This window comes from Prionailurus viverrinus, chromosome A2 (genome assembly GCF_022837055.1).
Source record: "Prionailurus viverrinus isolate Anna chromosome A2, UM_Priviv_1.0, whole genome shotgun sequence".
NCBI classification, from domain to species: Eukaryota; Metazoa; Chordata; class Mammalia; order Carnivora; family Felidae; genus Prionailurus; species Prionailurus viverrinus.
Genome location: NC_062562.1, coordinates 17,401,993 through 17,420,806, shown reverse-complemented (window position 1 = coordinate 17,420,806; position 18,814 = coordinate 17,401,993). Strand labels below are relative to the sequence as shown.

Sequence of the window (18,814 nt, the reverse complement as noted above, 5' to 3'; positions counted from 1 at the left end):
ATTACATCAATTAATTTTCAAATATTGAACCAACTTTGCATTGCTAGAATAAACCCACCAAGTTGACATGATGTATAATTCTTTTTATATGTTGCTGAATTCTATTTGCTTATGTTTTGTTAAAGATTTTTGCATGTACAATCATGAAAGATATAGGTCTGTCATATTTTTTTTTCCTGTATTGTTTTATCCGGTTTTGATATTAGGATAATACTAATTTCATGAAATGAATTGGGAAGTGCTCCCTTTTCTGTTTTCTAAGAGAGATTGTAGAATTGGTGTTAATTCTTTAAACCTTTGTTAGGATTTTGTAATGAATTATGGATTTGGGAGAGAAGAGTTTTAAAATTATGAATTCAATTTTCTTAATAGTTACAAGGCTATTCAAATTATTTCATGTTGGGCAAATTGTGGTAGTTTATGTTTTTGTTTTCTCATCTATGTTGTTAAATTGTGTGTAGAGTTGTTTGTAGTATTCCCTTATTATCCTTTTGATGTCTACAGGGTCTGTAGTGGTATCTTCTGTTTTATTCCTGATATTAGTGATTTGTGACTTCTCTCTCTTTTTTGTCAGCCTCACTAGAGGTTTAATTTTTTTTATCCTTTCAAGAAAATAGTTTTTTGTTGTACTGATTTCCTCTATTTTTCTGTTTTCAATTTCATTGGTTTCTGCTTGTATCTTTATTATTTACTTCCTTTTGCTTGTTGTAGGTTTAGTTTGCTTTTCTTTGTTTTTGTTTTACAAATGTTTATTTTTGAAAGAGAGAGCATGAGCAGGGGAGGGGCAGAGAAGGAGCAGGGGGACCGAGGATGTGAAGCAGGCTCTGCGCTGACAGTGGAGAGCCCAATGCAGGGCTTGAACTCACAAACTGTGAGATCATGACCTGAGCCACAGTTGGAACACTTAGCTGACTGAGCCATCCAGGTGCCCCTTAGGGAGGTTTTTGAGGTGAGAGCTTATTAGATTGTTGATTTGAGCCTTTTTCTCCTTTCTAATGTATGCAGTCAGTGCTATAGGGTTTCATTTCAGCAGCACTTTAGCTATGTCTTACAAACTTATTTATATATATAAGTTTATTTATTTAAGTAATCTCTATATCCAACATGGGACTCAAACCCACAACCCTGACTGAGATCAGCACTCACGTGCTTTTCTGGCTGAGACAGCCAGGCATCCCAAAGTTAGATATATTTTAATTGCCAGTCAGTTTAGTGTGTTTTCTAATTTCCTTTGAGGCTTCCTTTTTGAATTATTATTATTTCCTAATGTTTATTTATTTTTGAGAGAGACAGAGACAGAGTGTGAGCTGGGGAGGGGCAGAGAGAGAGGGAGACACAGAATCTGAAGCAGGCTCCAGGCTCCAAGCTGTCAGCACAGAGCCCGACACAGGGCTCAAACCCACAAACTTCGAGATCATGACCTGAGCTGAAGTCAGATGCTTAACCCACTGAGCCACCCAGGCGCCCCCTTTTTGAATTGTTTAGAAGAGTGTTGTTTGGTTTACAGTGTTGGAGATTATTGATTTCTAGTTTTTAGTCCATTGTGATCAGAGAACGTATTCTGTATTATTTAAAACCTTTAGGGGTGCCTGTGTGGCTCAGTCGGTTAAGCATCTGACTCTTGATTTTGGCTCAGGTCATAATCTCACAGCTCGTGAATTTGCGCCCCATGTTGGGCTTTGCACTGACATCATGGAGCCTGCTTGGGATTCTCTCTCTCTCTTTGCCTCTCTTTCTCTCTCAAAATAAATGAGTAAATAAATGCAAACAAAAATTTTAAATCTTTTAAATTTCTTGAGGTTTGTTTTATGTCCTTGGCTTATGTCCATGGGCACTTGAAAGAATGTGTAATCTGTTGTCATTTGGTGGAGTGTTCTACAAATGTTGATTAGATCCTCTTGGTTGATAGTATTGAGTTCTTCTTTATCCTTGGTGATTTTCAGTCTTTTTGTTCTACCAATTTGTTGATAGAGGGAGTTGAAATCTCCAACTGTAATTGTGGGTTTGTTTGTTTCTCCTTTCAATTCTATCAGTTTTGCTATACATAGTTTGTAGGTTTTTTTTGTTTGGTACATACACATTTTGAATTGCTGTGTCTTCTTGGTAGATTGGCCTTTTTATCTCTATCCCATAATTTTGCTTACTGTGTTCTTCCTTCCTTCCCTGATGGTTCAGAGTTCTTTCTTTCATTGTTTCTTTTCTGTGTAGAGAACTTCCCATTCTTTTGGGGCAGCTATTCTTTTGGGGTAGGTCATCTTTTGTTGACATTCTCTCAGTTTTCCTTCATCTGAGAATGCCTGATTTCCCCTTTATTCCTGAAGGATATTTTTGCTAGACATTGGATTCTGGGTTGACAATTCTTTTCTTTCAGTACCTGAAAGATACTGTGCCATTTGTTTCTATCATCCTGGTTTCTGCTGTCATTCAAATTGTTTAGCTAAAGCGTCATTTTCCTCTGGCTGCTCTTAAGATTTTTTTTTTCTCTGTCATTAGATTTCAGAAGTTAATTTGTGATGTGTCATTGCATGGATTTATTTGGGTTTATTCTGTTTAGTATTTGCTTAGCTTGTTGAATCTATATGTTTATGTTTTGCCACATTGGGAACATTTTGGGAACTTCTTAGTAGTTATTTCTTCGAGTACATTTGCAGTCCCATCCTATTTTCTCCTCTCCTTCTGGGACCCTGAGGCCACAAATATTAGATTGTTTTATTATAGTCACACAGATCCTTGAGTTCCGTTCAGTCTGTTTTAGTCTGTTTTATTTCTGTTGTTCAGATTGGGTTTTCCATTGTTTTATCTTCCAGTTCACTGATTTTTTTCTCTCTTCTGTTCTGCTCTGGAGCAAGCCATCCATTGAACTTTTTATTTCAGTTGTGTTTTTCTTTTCTTTTTCAGTTGTATTATTTATTTATCTATCTATCTATCTATCTATTTATTTATTTATTTATTTATTTATTTATTTATTTATTTGTTTTCTTCTTCTTATTATTTTTAAGGAGGCACCATGCCCAGCTTGGAGCCCAATGTGGGGCCTGAACTCACAACCCTGAGATCAAGACCTGAGCTGAGATCAGCAGTTGGATTCCTGGGGTTGAGTGTGTGACTCTTGATTTTGGCTCAGGTCATGATCTCATGGTTTTGTGGGTTTGAGCCTCGCATCAGGCTCTGCACTGGCTATGCAGAGCCTGCTCAGGATTCTCCTTCTCCCTCTGCCCCTCCACCACTCGTGCTGTCTCTGTCTGTCTCAAAATAAATAAACTTAAAAAAAAAAAAAAAAGAGTTGGACTCCTAACCACTGAGCCACCCAGGTACCCCTCCATTTTTCAATTATACAGTTTCCATTTAGTTCTTCTTTATATCTTCTATTTCTGTGCTGTGGCTTTCTATATTTTCATCTGTTTCAAGCATATTTATAATTACTTACTGAAGGATTTTTTTTTCCCCATGGCTGCTTTAAAATCTTTGGCAGATGGGGTGCCTGAGTGGCTCAGTGGGTTAAGCATCCAACTTCGGCTCAGGTCACCATCTCACAGTTTGTGAGTTTGAGCCCCATGTCAGGCTCTGGGCTGACAGCTCAGAGCCTGGAGCCTGCTTCAGATTCTATATCTCCCTCTCTCTCTGCCCCTCCCCTGCTCACACTCTGTCTCTCACATTGTCTCAAAAATAAATAAACATCAGGGCACCTGGGTGGCTCAGTCAGTTGGGCGTCTGACTTCGGCTCAGGTCATGATCTCGCGGTCCGTGAGTTCGAGCCCCGCATCGGGCTCTGGGCTGACAGCTCAGAGCCTGGAGCCTGTTTCGGATTCTGTGTCTCCCTCTCTCTCTGCCCCTCCCCTGCTCATGCTCTGTCTCTCTCTGTCTCAAAAATAAATAAATGTTAAAAAGAAATAAATAAATAAACAAACATTAAAAAATTAAAAATAAAATAAAATCTTTGGCAGATTAAAAAAAACAAAAACAAAGAAACAAAACAAATCTTTCTTTGTCAGATAATAATAATGGCTCTGTTACCTTGGTATTGTCATCTGTTGTTTGTCTTTTTCCTTTCAGTTTGAGATCTACCAGGTTTGGGGCATGATGAATGATTTTCAGTTGGGACCTGGATATTTATATATTACGTTGCAACTGTGGATCTTATTTAAACTTTATCTTTTAGCTGGCTTTCTCTGACTTTTTATCAGGAAAGGGAAAGATGCTGCTTTGTTACTACCAGGTGGGGGTAGAAGTCTAGGTTCCCCACTCAGCCTCTGTTGGCATCGCAGGGTGGGGCACTTCTTTTTACTGCTGGGTGGGTGTGGGAGTTCCAACATCTCCACTGACCCCGTAGAAGGGCGCTGTTACTGGCTGGCAGGGATGAAGGTCCTAGTTCCCTACTTGGCCTTCTCTGACTCCATCCTGACAGCATGTTGTTACAGCCCTACAAGGGTGGAAGTCTAAGCTCCCCACTTGGTCTTTGATGGTGTGGATGGGAGTGAGGCCCATATTTTGTTTTTTGTTTCCTATGGTGAATGGCTGGGAGTAAAGTGTTTATTGCCTAAAAAATTTTTGTCTTTCTAGGCTATCCCTTTCCTGGTCCTTTGTGTAGAGAACATAGGCTTTTCTTGAGGCTTTTTTTTTTTTTTTTTTTTTTTTTTTGGTTTATGTTTGTTTGGGTTCCTGGATTGCCAGTTTCCTCAGCTTCAAGTCAGAGACATATCAAAAAGAAAATCCAAAGAACTCACCACCATGTCATTACTCAAGTTCAAAGGTCCCTAGCCAGTCTTCCTTTTTCTTCAAACTTTCAGACTCTTCTCATGTTTGTTTTAAAAATAATGTCTAGGGGCGCCTGGGTGGCTCAGTCGGTTAAGCGTCCGACTTTGGCTCAGGTAATGATCTTGTGGTTCATGGGTTCGAGTCCCTCGTCAGGCTCTGTGCTGACAGCTTAGAGCCTAGAACCTGCTTTGTGGATTCTGTGTCTCCCTGTCACTCTGCCCGTCCCCTACTCGTACTCTGTCTCTCTGTCTCTCTCTCTCTCTCTCTCTCAAAAATAAGTAAAAAACATGAAAAAAGATTTTTAAATAACGTCTAGGATTTTTGGCAGCTCTTTCTGCGCATGGGTTCTGTCCCCATGCTTTAATTAAACCACCTTTTCTGCACTGAAAAAATAAATAAAAATAACGTCTAGGGTTTTTTGTTGTTGTTGCACTTTACCAGGAAGAATAGGGAAAAGTACTTCCCAGAAACAAAGTCTGTATATTGATTTTAACTAAGGAAATGTTTATTTTCAGTAACCGTGTTCATCAGTCTTTTCCATCACGGCTTCTTCCTTTTCCAATGTGCCTGAAGTCCTTTTCTGCTCCTAGATGAGACAATCTCTATCTGTATTCTTCTCTTGCACTCCTCTGCCTGCTGGGTGACTACTTTATACCTCTCCTCTCTTCTCAAATCTCCACTCTCTCAGCACATAACTTGGCTTTCTATTTCACTGAGAAAACTGAAACTACCAGAAGAAGACTTCACCAGATGCCCTCCACCACCTCCATCCACCTTTTGGCACCTGTTACTACATCCACGGCTGCTCAGCTTGTTTCCACCGATGGTGGCCCATGCCTTTGCTTGATCTTATCTCCTCTTACCCATCCATAGACCTCACTTCAACAGTTCTTCTTTCTTTTCCTTCAACATTAATTTTTGCACTCCACTAGATTGTTCTCATTAGCAGTAAAAGTATAAACATGCTTGTATTTTCACCTTGAAAATACAAAGTTCTATTTCCCATATCAATTTCTGTGCTTCGTGTCTTTGCTTCCCCTTATGTCAAAACTCTTTGAGAAGTTTTTGGGTTTTTTTGTTTGTATTTTTTACTCATTGTCTCTAGCTCCTCTTCCCTAATTGTTAAATCCACTTTAGTCTGGCTTTTACCTCACAACTCCAACGAAATAGTTTTGTCAAGGTCACCAGTGAGCTTTGCACTAAATCCAGTGTTCAGTTCTTGGCCCTCGTCTTTCTTGATCCATCATTAGAATTTGACTCAGCTGATTCCCTCCTCTTATTAAAGAGAGCTATCTTCACTTGGCTTCTCTTCCGATTTTCCTCTGACCTACTTGGCTGGTCTTCTTGGTCTCCTTTGTTGATTCATCATCATCTTGATCTTTTAATGTTCATGCTCCACAGAGCTTATTCTTATTACATACATTTCCTTGATGATTTCTTCTTTTCTCATGATTTTTCAACATCATATATATGCTGATGATTCTTTGGTTTGTATTTCCAACTCAGCCTTTTCCTCAACTCCAGACTAGTTTATCCAACATTTCCATTTGGACACTAATAGGCACCTTAGAGTCACTGTGTGCAAAAAACGAACTCCTGGTCTTTCCCAGTAACTGCTCCACCTACAACCTTCTGCAACTCAGTTGTGGCAACACCATCCTTCTAGTTGTTCAGCTCTAAAGCCCAGGAGTCATGCTAGGTTCCTCTCCTTCTCACTGTATATATCCCATCTGTTGAATAGTTCAAGTTTGCTTTCAACAGATGCCAAGTCTATCCCTTCTCATCCCTCCATTTGCAGTCACATTGCCCCAGGTCACCTTCATCACTAAACAGAAGATTCTGATAGTAATATGTCAATTCCATACCAATCCTCTTTGGCCTCCCAGGTCACTGTGAGTCAGCTCCAGTGTCCTCTGGCCACATGGGTCTCCTTGCTATTCCTCAGACATTCCAGGCCTACATGTGCCCAGATCATTTGGGGAAGTTGTATTTTAAAAAGACATTGATACTTGATTGACATTGTTTTAAATTTATTATTTTTAGAAAAATTGATCTTTCCAATAAACCAGAAATTATGACTTTTTATTCATTTCTTCTTTTATGTCCCCCAGAGATATTTTAGAGTTTTATTTATGCAAATCCTATTACTGCTTGATATGCATATATTTTATTGCTATTTTGTTATTTTTAGAAAAATTTTTAATGTTTATTTATTTTTGAGAGAGAGACACAACATAAGTGGGGCAGGGGCAGAGAGAGGGGGAGACACAGAATCCAAAGCAGGCTCCAGGCTCCGAGCTGTCAGCACAGAGCCTGACGTGGGGCTTGAACTCACGAGCTGTGAGATCATGACCTGAGCCGAAGTTGGACGCTCAACCGACTGAGCCACCCAGGTGCCCCTAAGGGAGGGAGAATCTTAAGCAGGTGTCACATTCAGCACAGAACCTGATGTGGGGCTTGATCCCATGACCCTGGGATCATGACCTGAGCCGAAATCAAGAGTTCAGTGCTCAACTGACTGAGTCACCCTGGTGCCCCTTTATTGCCATTTTGAATGGAATTATTTTCCATTATTTTCAACTTGTTATTGCTGGTGTGTAAGAAAATTATTAGACTTGAGATATGTGTCGGTTGAGTGTCTGACTTTGACACAGGTCTTGATCTCATGGTTCGTGAGTTCAAGCCTTGCATCAGACTCAGGCTTGCTACTGTCAGTGTGGAGCCTGCTTTGGATCCTCTGTCCCCCTCTCTCTCTGCCCCTCTCCTGCTCGTGCACACTCATAGGCACACGTTCTCTCTCCCTCTCTTCCTCTCAAAAGTAAATAAACGTCCGACTTCGGCTCAGGTCATGATCTCACGGTCCGTGAGTTCGAGCCCCGCGTCGGGCTCTGTGCTGACAGCTCAGAGCCTGGAGCCTGTTTCAGATTCTGTGTCTCCCTCTCTCTGTGCCCCTCCCCTGTTCATGCTCTGTCTCTCTCTGTCTCAAAAATAAATAAACGTTAAAAAAAATTTTTTTTTTAAAAAGTAAATAAACGTAAAAAAAGACAAAGAAAGTTATTGGACTTCTATATTTATTTTGTAAGTGTTTCTCCTTGGGACTGTTAAAGCCGAACTCTCCAGCTTTAATTATTCTTTGGTTGATGCCTCTGTGTGTTGATTCCCTTTGACTCTGTACTTCCTATGGATCTTGCATGGAGATCTTTTTCTCGGATCTTTTCTGGGATTACCCCAGCCTGCCTTTCTCATGCTCTTGACTCTTAGGCTCTGGATCCCTGAAGCTGGGATGGGGGCCTCTCCTTGGCCTTCCCCTGGCTCTGCATAGGACTTCTATCCCAGGACTTAGAACTCTGAATTCCATTTCCTGTTCACCTTTCCTTAACCAGGCTTCCTGATCAGTGAGGGCTTGGAATGGGTTTGGTATTCAGTGGATATTTGTTGAAGGAATAAGTGAATGACTGAAGTATTTGTCTCCTTTCTAGACCTTCCAACTAGCTTTATTGGGAATGCTTTTGGATTTGAGGGTTCCACCACTTATTTTCCAATTCTTCTGTTGATTTTTTTTTCTTGTCAGTATATGCATACTTTGTGATATTTTTATTTAGCTTTATTTCCTAGTGACTTCCACCAATATTCTATTTTCCAAATAACCATCAGTTTGACAGTGAAGTGTTTCTTGGTCTAATGCCTAATGACCACATCCACACTCACCTTGTAATCTTCTGTAACATGCTGAGTCTATTGACTTCGATGTTGCTGCCGCTGACTTTGATGACTTTTCCCTCCCTTTCAGATTCAGGCTTCTTCAGGGGAAACCAAATACACTGGGGCTTTGGACTGTGCAAAGAAGCTGTATCAGGAGTCTGGGATCCGAGGCATTTACAAAGGGACAGTGCTCACCCTCATGCGAGGTAACCTTTTAGGTTCTCCACCTGAGGTCACCTTGGTTGGGGGCTCATCTGAGGTGCATTTGCCACAGAGGGTCTTACCTGGGTCCCCAGATTAGCTTTGGCACCATGCAAACCACACTTATGGATGAGAAGGCTGGCATGGTGTGCCCTGGTTTTAGGCAGTCTCACCCCAGCCAGCATGGACACAAATGAGGATGGGGGCAGGGGGAACCAACATCCTTCTGGCAGGCTGGCCCTCAAGGATGTATTAAGACAGTGGCAGTTACAGGGGACTGGAAAGTAGGTAGAAATCATGGCTGGAGGGATGAGTGGGAGGAAAGAATGACTTAAGGACACTGGGGCTCACCATGGTTTCGAGAGGCATGTTCTGCTGGGGTGGCAGTAGGAAAGGCAGACACAGCTTCATCCTTGTCCTCACATGGTAGCTTGGAGGAAGGCCAGAGACTAGCAGTGCTTGTAACTTGGAGTGGGCATGTCAGTGGGGACTACTCAGAAGGGGCTTTGAAGATGAAATGTTGTCATGCATGTTTGTGCTCACTCACACTAGTGCTTGCCCCAAAGTGGCATCTAATTACTGCACAGGAGTTAATGCAGATAAGAAGTGCTTCTGAGGACCTTCCCAGGGAGCCTGGAAAGGGCCAGTGCCAAGCTTGACTCTTCTAAATTCAAGAAATCTGTGAGGATTTTATATCATTTAATTCACCTCTTTCTTGCTGCTAACAGATGTTCCAGCCAGTGGGATGTATTTCATGACATATGAGTGGCTGAAAAATATCTTCACTCCAGAGGGAAAGAGGTAAGGAGAACAGAAGAACTTAGAAGCCACTTTGCTCAGTCATGGGTTGGTTGCCCTTTACTGTGAATGGGTCTGATGGCAGAGTGGGGCTTGCTCCTGGTTCCATATCCACTTAACTCTCCTTGCTGCTGAGACCCATCTAATACCGCTAACTCTGTACCTCACCTACTGGAGCAAGTATATAAAACAAGTTCATGAAACTTCCTCCAAGGAGTGGCAGCTGCCATGTCACAGGAGCCCTGGCCTTGGACCTCCTCCCTCTGGCCAGTTTCTCCCTCTCTCTCACTGCCCCATCTGCCATAGGAGGGATGGTCTAGACGCCACTCTCATAGCCTTTGTCTGACTGCGGTTGGTATTCTGCGTTTGGTATTCTGCAGTGTCAGTGAGCTCAGCGTGCCTCGGATCCTGGTGGCTGGGGGCATCGCTGGGATCTTCAACTGGGCTGTGGCAATCCCCCCGGACGTGCTCAAGTCCCGCTTCCAGACTGGTTAGTGGAGGGTAGTGGGGTAGATGAGGGTGGAGTGGGTCCCAGCACTGGCTGCCCCTGGGGTGCAGAGCTCTTAGGGCCCTGAAGATACTCACTCTCCACAGCAGCACCCAGCATCTGTCTGATCAACATTTTCCCTTGTAGTCATTTGTGTTCTAGGAACCCTAGACTCACTTCCTGTTGGCCAAAACACAAAATAAGTGAGGTAAGCAGTCAAATCAACTCTTCTGCCTTCACATGAGCAGAGGATTATTTCATTCTTTATTCTTCTCCACTCCCTTAGCATCAGTAATCCAGACAGTGTGTCTGTTTCTCGCAAAGTGAACTGTGTTGTCTGTGGACTTGTCCCAGATGACCTGCAAGGTGTCTTCTTCCTGATGCTGTGACCCTGCAGGAAGACTTGACTACAAAATTGTCCCCACGTGGGTCATCATGGTTAGGTCAGGAAGCTTCCTAAAGCCTTAACAGTTGGATTTCACCCACAGCACCTCCTGGAAAATATCCTAATGGTTTCAGAGATGTGCTGAGAGAGCTGATCCGGGATGAAGGAGTCACATCTTTGTATAAGGGATTCAATGCAGTGATGATCCGAGCCTTTCCAGCCAATGCGGTGAGTGGCAGACAGGGGCTGTACTTTCCCTTTGGAGCTTAGAGCAGGGTCCAAAGTCTAGGTGGGTTGACTTTTGCTTGCTCCTAGGATTAGATTGGGAGCTCAGTTTTCCCCAAATCCTACCCTCAGCCAGAGCCTCCTTATTTGCTTCCTTTCCTGAAACTTCAGGAGGGTTTGTCTTTGGGATTCTCTGAGGGGAGGGGCTTTGATTTCCGACTTGGCCATCAGAAGTGGGCAGTTGTGAAACATGGATGTTCTTCCCCTCTCAGGAATGAGAAAGCACAGCTTGATTCCCTGACCTGGGGTAGGAATGAAGTTAGGGAGGGTCCTGATGAAGTTAGGGAGTAGTTCTGGTCCTGACAGGGTTAGCTGTGGTCTCTGTGATAGTCACAACGCCTGCTGGTTTTTCTCTTCCTTCCAACCCCTTCTCAGGCCTGTTTCCTTGGCTTTGAAGTTGCCATGAAGTTCCTTAACTGGGCCACTCCCAACTTGTGAGGCTGAAGGCTGCTCGAGGCTTCTGGATGATGGAAGCTATCACCGAGGAAGAAGCAGTGGGCAGGACTAGTCAGTCCTGAAGGGCAAAAGGAGGGGAATGGTGGGATCAGAGCTGTGTGCATGGACTTGTTGAGACCATTGCCTTAATGACATCCTCTACCTGGTATAACTTGGTCTGCCACTTTGAGACTTGAATTTACTCTTGTCAGTTTAAGGGATCTCAAGAGGATTTGGAGGTGGAGTAAGTAGCTTTCAGACCAGATACGACCTGTGGTCAGAGAGCTGTCTACTGGTTGACTACAGGCCCTATTATACCCCAAATACTCCTCGAGAAAGAGGGAATCTCAGCGTCTCACTGGAGGCACTATGCATGTTTTCAACCAGCTGACCAGGAGCTGGGGTGTTCTTCAATCCCTACCAAGGAACACACACCAGGTTTTCAGGGTATCATATAATCCTGGCCTGCATGTGAGGATGTGGACTTGAGGCCCACATCTCTCTGTCCAGGTGGACTGAACAAATGTGCCTAGGGGCAGATAGCCTGTTAACAGTTTGATTTTTTTTTTTTTTAATGCATTCAGGTAATCAAAACTTAAACTAAGTAGCCCAATTTCCCAGGAGTAGATGGAGAGCTTTCCCTCCTACAGAGTGAGGAGGGTTTGGAATCAACAGTCCGAGCCCTGCTGAGATAAGTGACAAAACCTAGGGTGTAGAAAAGGCCATTTTTGCACACTCTTTTCTCATGAGAGCGCCCTCTTTTAACAGGAAACAATAAATATTGTTTCTAATTTTTGCATTGTGTGAAATTTTCTTTTGATTTGGGTCATTTCAACAGGTAGCCTGTAGCCTTGACTGAGGCTGTCAGGGATCTGGTATCTGTCCTTGGTGGCTTCAGGCAGGGGCTTCAGCAGGAGAAAGAGGAAGAAGTTTTGGCTAGCCCAGCCTTCCCTGATGTCCCAACAGCAGCTGCTTGATGGGGAAGGGTGTGGGGGTACCAGGTGACTTGATTGCTAATTGTTCCCACAGTTCTCAGTACAAGCCTGCAGCCCTTCTCTTCATTCTTTTATCTCTCTGCCCTCAGCCACATGGCTGTCTGAGCTAACAGAGAGTTGATTGTTCTAAAAGCCAAAATCAATCTTGACTCTTCATATGGTTATTGGGGTCACTGTGATCTGATGTCACCAAATGGGCCTTGCTAATTAGACAAATTGATGCCTAGGTGCATCCAGAGGAGGTGAAGGAGACAAATTAGTTTGTCCTTGTCTGGTGGATGGCAAGGCTACAGGAGCTGGGCTTCTCTGGCGTTGTCTCATCTGGCAGTTACAGTTCTGCTGGCACTTCCCACCTTACTGCAGCTGCACAGAGATCCTTGGACTTTGGCTTTAGAGCCATCACTCTGCATAAAGGGGTGAGGGGGTAGGGACCCACCCCCATCTGGGAGTGGATATGGCCAGTTGGGCAGGAAGCTGAAGATTTGGGGGTTTAAGGAAGGACACTTTCTTCCAGGGAACATATTTTGGATGACCAGATAGGAATTATGGTCAAGTAAAACAAAACAAAAAACATTTAGAGATGAAAATTGTGTGCCCTCTGCTTGGGAAGATTAATTCAGTGTTACAACTGCCCCCTCATTCTGCAGGATGTCTTTAATTTCTCACTGGTTTGGAGATGGCCACATATGTGTTTCCTGAAGCTCTTCTCGGGAGCACCCTGTCCTTGAGACAGTGCTGCAACCTCAGCCTTTGCCTGGAAGCCCATATGAGTGCATTTACATTCCAGCCAAATGACAGTCATTCCCATGGCTCAGGATCACTTTTACAGTCTGTGCTTCTGGATAATTTGCCCTTTGAAACAACTTCCATTTTAAAATGGAATGTTTTGGTTCCTTGATGTTAGTGGTGGTAGATTCTTTTACTCCTTTGGTTGTTCAGTAGGTGTTAAGTCAAATAGGGAAGCCCCAGGAGGCATATTTGTGAAGGGAGCAGAACAGATGGTGAGTAACTCCCTCCTGACTGGCACTTCCTTTTTATGATGCACTTTGAAATGCCACCTGTTCCTGATATATCTTTTCTCTCCCTGATGGGGATAGGTGGGGGAAGAGGTTAGGGCCCTCCTCAGCAATTTCTCTGACTGTCACAGTCTTAAGGTAGAAGTGAGACGCAAGTGTTAAAACAACCAACTGGTGATAACGGCCTCACCCAGGCACAAAGCAGAGTATAAGTGGGTCAAAGGTGAGAGGCAGATGGTGGGATGTTGCAACAAGCCTATTAGAAGCAACACTAGTGGGGCATCTGGGTGGCTCAGTCGGTTGAATGTCCAACTCTTGATCCCAGGGCTGTGGGATCGAGCACTGCATTGGGCTCTGCCCTGAGCATAGAGCCTGCTTAAGTTTCTCTCTCTCTGCCTCTCTCCCCCACTTGTGTGCGCTCTCGCTCTCTCTCTCTCAAAAAAAAAAAAAAAAAAAAACAACAGTAATGCCATTTCTGCTGTAAGGTCATATTATCTCAACACAGTTCTTTCCCTACAGTTCTTTTGAGTCTGGAACCCTCTATGCCCTTTCTAACCTTTTCATTGGTTTGGTCTTATTTCTTTATCCCCATGTAACTCAATGTTTAGTGGGCAAGAATTTTTACCCCCACTTTCAGATGTGGAAGCTATGGCTCAGACAGGATAAACTGATCTGTCAAGATCATTGGCAAGTTGATAATAGAGGACAGGTAATAGAGTGAGGTCTGGGTATCCACAGGCCTGAAGAAAGGCTTGTGATGCTATCAGAGGCTGTCCTGGGGCTGCTTGACCCAAGCTCCAGGAGGCCTGTCTGTGCCACAGGGTCAAAGCCCAGGCATCTGACCTGTGAGTCAGGCCACAGATAGCACACAGTCCCTACAGGCACTGGGAAAGCCCCAGGGCCAGATGTTCCCTGAGGGCTCTCTTTTCTGCTTTCTCTGCTCTGGTGAGCATGTAGGCCTGTGACTCTCCAGCCAGGCTCTCCCTTGCTTTCCAGGTTCAGTCCTTGCCCTGACGGGTCTCTGAGGCAGATCCAAGGTCCACTACAGAGACTGACACTTTCTGGGGACACAGTGTCCTGGGAGGGGGTGGCTCACAGGTACAGAAACACGTGCCTTGGGATTTAACTGCTTCCTGGGGCATGGATGCTTGTTAAAATAGACCAGACTTTCTGGACCAAAGGCAGTGGCCCCATGAGGGAGGCATTATAGAGGCTGAAGGACAGCTTGGGTGATGACAGAGAAAACATAACCTATTTCCCCAATTATTCCTGTCAACGAGGATCATAAACGCTTTTAAGGCAAAATAGAAACTGATGGTGGTAGATACTAAATGAGCTGGGATGACTGACTGGACCAGTGGGGCTGGTGTGCAGAGGTGATCAGGTGACCAATGGGTCCCTGGAGACAAGTAGGGGAATGGAGTGGCTTAGAGATCCCCTTTGGGCAGAGAAGAGGGAGGTGTTGTTGCTGGGGCTGAGTCTCCTCCCCCACCCCCAGTGGGCAGAGGAGTATAAGCTGGGAGGTCTGAGCCAAGAGCAGCCTTCCAGAGGAGTCTGGGAGAGTTTGGGTGTATCCCTTCCTCCTGGAAAGAGGAAAAAAAAAAAACAAACTGTAAAATAATAAACCTATCGGGGCACCTGGGTGGCTCAGTTGGTTAAGCATCTGACTCTTGATCTCAGCTCGGGTCTTGATCACACGGTTGTGAGTTCAATCAAGATTACATGAAATCCACTGTTTCGTTGGACATAATAGTTGGTGCCCCACCCATGTTCATTTTCACCAGACCCACTACTATGGGGCTAACCATGTACCCCACCTGTATTACTGTGTATCCATAGTTGTAAAATCTCTGATAATTGGCCCCATTGTGTTCATGTCTGCCTGTGGTTGTTGGTGTGGCAGTCTGTGCAAGATTTGACTGCCTGCTGGGTAGTGACTCCTAGGACTGGCTTGGAGCTGAGTGCCTGTCATGTCAGTGCTCTGGGAACTCCTCTTCTCTACCACAGTCTCTGTATTTCTCTTGCTTTTGAGAGTCTGTGTTTTTGGCCTTTTCACCCACCATCACACTGTTGGCAGCTGTTTCCCGGTTACTGGCTGCCTGTGGGTCTGGTTGCCACAGTAACCTCCAATGGTGCAGCTGGACAGGCTTGAACAAAGGCAGTCCTAGGAGGGTGAGGGTAGAAGATGTGGGATTCGGGGCCCTAGTATTCTTTCTCTAGGGTACCCTTCTTTGGCCAGCTCAGCTAGGCATTCATGAAGGCCCTTGAGACTCCACTTACTACAGAAGGGCTTCTTGGAAGGTGCAGGGATGGGTCCCTGCTCTTGGACCAGGTGTTAGGGGAGGGGAGCCAAGTAGGGCCTCGAGGCTGGCTGGCTGTCCTTCCTCTCTCTCAGGCTAGTTTGGAACAGCTATGGGTTTCCTGCTTTCTGTTGCTGTCGTTCCTTCCAGTTCCAAAGATGCCCTTTGAATGTCCCGTTTGCTGGATAGATGGTGAAGCTTTGGTGCATCTGAGAGCAAACTGACCTGCTCCTGGCAGAGGCTGATGGAAGTTCCTTGGTGTGACTGGGAGAGCCTACCCACACCCAGCTCTGTCATCAGCCCTGGAGTAGCCTTCCTCTATCTTATTTTGTAATTGAGGTCAGAGTCCTAACTGTACAGGCACCTGTCCCCCTTTAAAACATATAAAACCTGAAGAATGAGCAAACTAGGGAGTGGAGTTATGAATTCGCCTTTCCAAAGGGTTGGTTGTAGGATTGTTTGAAGCAGGCAGATCCTCAGGCGTGGTGGTGCAGTGGGAGTCACACCCAGGTTTTCTGGGTATGTTCTGACTCCTGGAAAACTTGGAAGGGTCGGTTTACTCAAGAGCAGAGAACAGTTGGGGAACCCTGCCCCTTTAGCTTCTTACTGCCTATCCTTAGTGCAGTGTTCATATGCTGAGATCAGAAACACAGCTTTGAAGAAAAGTATCCTAGTTCTGAGACGGGTCAGGAGAACAGTTTCACTGGCTTTGCTTGGTGTGTGGAAACCATTCATTCATTCATTCATTCATTCAATCTCTAAAGAGTGTGCAGTAAGGACCAGCAGGAAACAAGTTGGATACTATCCCTCCTCTCACAAAGTAGAGGGTCCAAGACTCTTTCTAGGGGTCCAGGAACATAACCAGGGAGACACTGCTATTTGGAATCACAGGCCTACCTGGCCTAGAGCGTGGGTGGCTTCTATACCAGTGGGGATCGGTTGCTCTTATTTCCAGAAGCTCAGTTCCCAGCAGCACTGAGCTCCTGGGTGTGTGCCAAGCCAATATGAGAGGTCTTAGTGCTGATTTTAATTAATACTAGGTAATTACCAGGTGGAGCTTAACCATCCTAAATGCCTTTGAGGTTCCCAAGCCTACAGCTAGTCACTTTCTGGCTGGGCCCAGCAACGAGAGGCAGGACTCTGTCCTATGCCTACCCAGCCTTTTGTCAGCATTGTGACCCAGGGCAGTCACCTTTTTCTATTCCCTTCCAGTCTGGTGTGGGTGAAGGGGGCAACTTGGGAAATAGCCTAGCCTCTCCAATTCACCTATGCCCCCTCCCTAGGGGCAAAGGATAACAGTGCCTTGTGGTCTGCTCAACACCATCAGTGTGAGTCCAGGGTGGAGTGTGGGAAGAGAAGAGGTGCGCAGGCCTAGTCCTGGGAATCTTGGTGGGAATGCTCAAGAGGAGGAACAGGCATAGAGGTTGTTCCTGCCCTGGGCCTTATTCCAGTTTCTCCAAGTTTGGCTTAGTGACTCTTCCAGGCTTATTTCTCTGCCTGTGGCTCCCAAATTACTGTATCACTGAAACTCCTACTATCTACAAGGCCTTCCCCGTTTGACATTTTGCAGATCTCTTGCCAGACTTCCGAGGGTCTTGTGGTCATGCCACCATTCCACCCAGTGACCAGGGTGGTCCTAACTTTTTACCAGGCCTCCGAGTCAGCTTGAATGTCACCTCCTAAAGTGGGCCCTCTTGCTCTCCACCACAACTGGAACCACACTGAGGTTTTAATGTATGTGCCTGCGTCTGGCTCTCTGGCTGTAGGCTGTGTCCGTGGAGCCTACCAGGTGTTGGCAAACAGGAGGCTCTTAGCGAGTGTTGAAACAATACATGAAAGGTCTTAGGGACTAGGTGAAAAGCACCGACGACTCCCTTTGGGGGGTAGACCACTCATTACCGCGACTCGATCTCGACCTCGGACGGCTCTGAGCCAGCGTGCTGCCCAGCGGCGCACGCGCACTGAGGGCCGGCGGGCGGCGGGGGCGCGCACGCCCGCGGCCGCGTGCGTCACAACCCGGGCTCCTGCCCCGCCCGTCCCGCCTGGCCGCCTGTCGGTCCCCGAGGCGGCGGCGGCGGCTGCCCAGTGACAGCGGCGGCGGCGCCAGGCCAGCCGTAGTAGCGTAGGGTCGTGCGGCCTGGAGACGCACACCCGGCAGAAGGGCGGCGCGAGGAAGGCCGGAGCCGGGTCGCGCGGGAGGAGACCTTGCGGGCACCAGGCGAGAGGCCGGCGTGAGGGAGCGCGGAGTTAGTGGCCGCCGGCGGCCCGGACCCGCCTGTCCTCGCGGCCGCCGCCGGCATGAGCCACATCCAGATCCCGCCGGGGCTCACGGAGCTGCTGCAGGGCTACACGGTGGAGGTGCTGCGGCAGCAGCCGCCCGACCTCGTCGACTTCGCGGTGGACTACTTCACCCGCCTGCGCGAGGCCCGCTTGCAAGCCGCCAGCCCGCCGGCTGCCCCTCCTTCCGGCTCCCAGGCTCTAGAGCCCGGCCCTGGCCTGGTCACCGACGCGAAGGCGGAGAGCGAGTCGGAGGACGACGAAGACTTGGATGGTAGGCGGCGGGCTGGGCCGACGTTCGCGGTGGGGGGACGGAGGGGGCGGTGCAGGGGTCTCCAGCGATCTAGAGGGGCCGCGGGGGCCGAGCACACTGGGCTGGGACCTTGGAGCTCTCCAGCAGAGTTTGCCCGGGTTTCCCGAGCCGCGGGCGTGAGCCCCGCGTGCTCCACTTCCCAGCTGCGCTCCACGGTCCTTTGAGCCCCGAGCGCACCGAGTGAGTTGTCAGATTCAGCCTGGGAGCAAATGTGCGCGCCTTCGGCCCGCGTGGTGGCGCGGAGCCCACGTCGGCCTCGCCTCTACTGGGGGACACTTCGCCCGGTTTCGTGCCGAAGACAAGGACGCTCACATCCACCGACTCGCTCGTGTTCAATAACCGGGATGGTAACTTTGGAAATCATTCGTTTTGTGAAAAGTTATGGTGAAAACTAAGCATAGGCCAAAGTAGACAGATAAAGGGTGAAATGAACCCCTGTATGCCACTATCCACATTCAACAGTTTAAATATCTGTCACAAATGTTTCATTTCTACTTTTTTTTTTTTTTTTTTTCCTTTGCTGAAGTATTTTCAAGCAAATACCAGTCGGGTCATTTCGCCTCTGCATAACTGGACATGCATTTCTTAAAATATTCTTAGTATTTCTTAAAATTTCTGAAAATATTTATTAAAATATATGTAGTATATATATAAACTTGAGTAAAACGATTGGATCACATTTGGTGAGGGTAAACGATAATTATCTTGTTTAGCATATAGGGTGTAGGAAAAAAGACAACTCTTTTCTATATCTGGTTTAAGCAAGGCTGTCAAAAAGCAATTCCATTTTCCGTGGTTGCTTTAACCTAAGCTTGGTCAGTTTAACAGTAGAATAATCCTAGTTTTGAACCGCCAAAATTTAGCA

At 46.0% G+C, this 18,814-nt stretch overlaps 2 protein-coding genes across 2 annotated transcripts in view; both read left to right on the top strand.

The window, feature by feature from the left end:
- SLC25A20 (solute carrier family 25 member 20) overlaps positions 1 to 11,844 on the top strand; it is a 30,043-nt gene extending 18,199 nt beyond the window's left edge. Inside the window, exons 5-9 of the mRNA XM_047850857.1 lie at positions 8,546 to 8,663; positions 9,387 to 9,459; positions 9,837 to 9,946; positions 10,432 to 10,556; positions 10,989 to 11,844. Coding sequence (XP_047706813.1) covers positions 8,546 to 8,663; positions 9,387 to 9,459; positions 9,837 to 9,946; positions 10,432 to 10,556; positions 10,989 to 11,051 — 489 coding nt within the window. The 3' untranslated portion in view covers positions 11,052 to 11,844. The remainder of the gene's footprint in view (positions 1 to 8,545; positions 8,664 to 9,386; positions 9,460 to 9,836; positions 9,947 to 10,431; positions 10,557 to 10,988) is intronic.
- Positions 11,845 to 17,390: 5,546 nt separating this feature from the next.
- Positions 17,391 to 18,814, top strand: part of PRKAR2A (protein kinase cAMP-dependent type II regulatory subunit alpha) — a 112,601-nt gene continuing 111,177 nt past the window's right edge. The window contains exon 1 of the mRNA XM_047850856.1: positions 17,391 to 17,910. Within this exon, the coding sequence (XP_047706812.1) occupies positions 17,658 to 17,910 (253 nt within the window). The 5' untranslated portion in view covers positions 17,391 to 17,657. The remainder of the gene's footprint in view (positions 17,911 to 18,814) is intronic.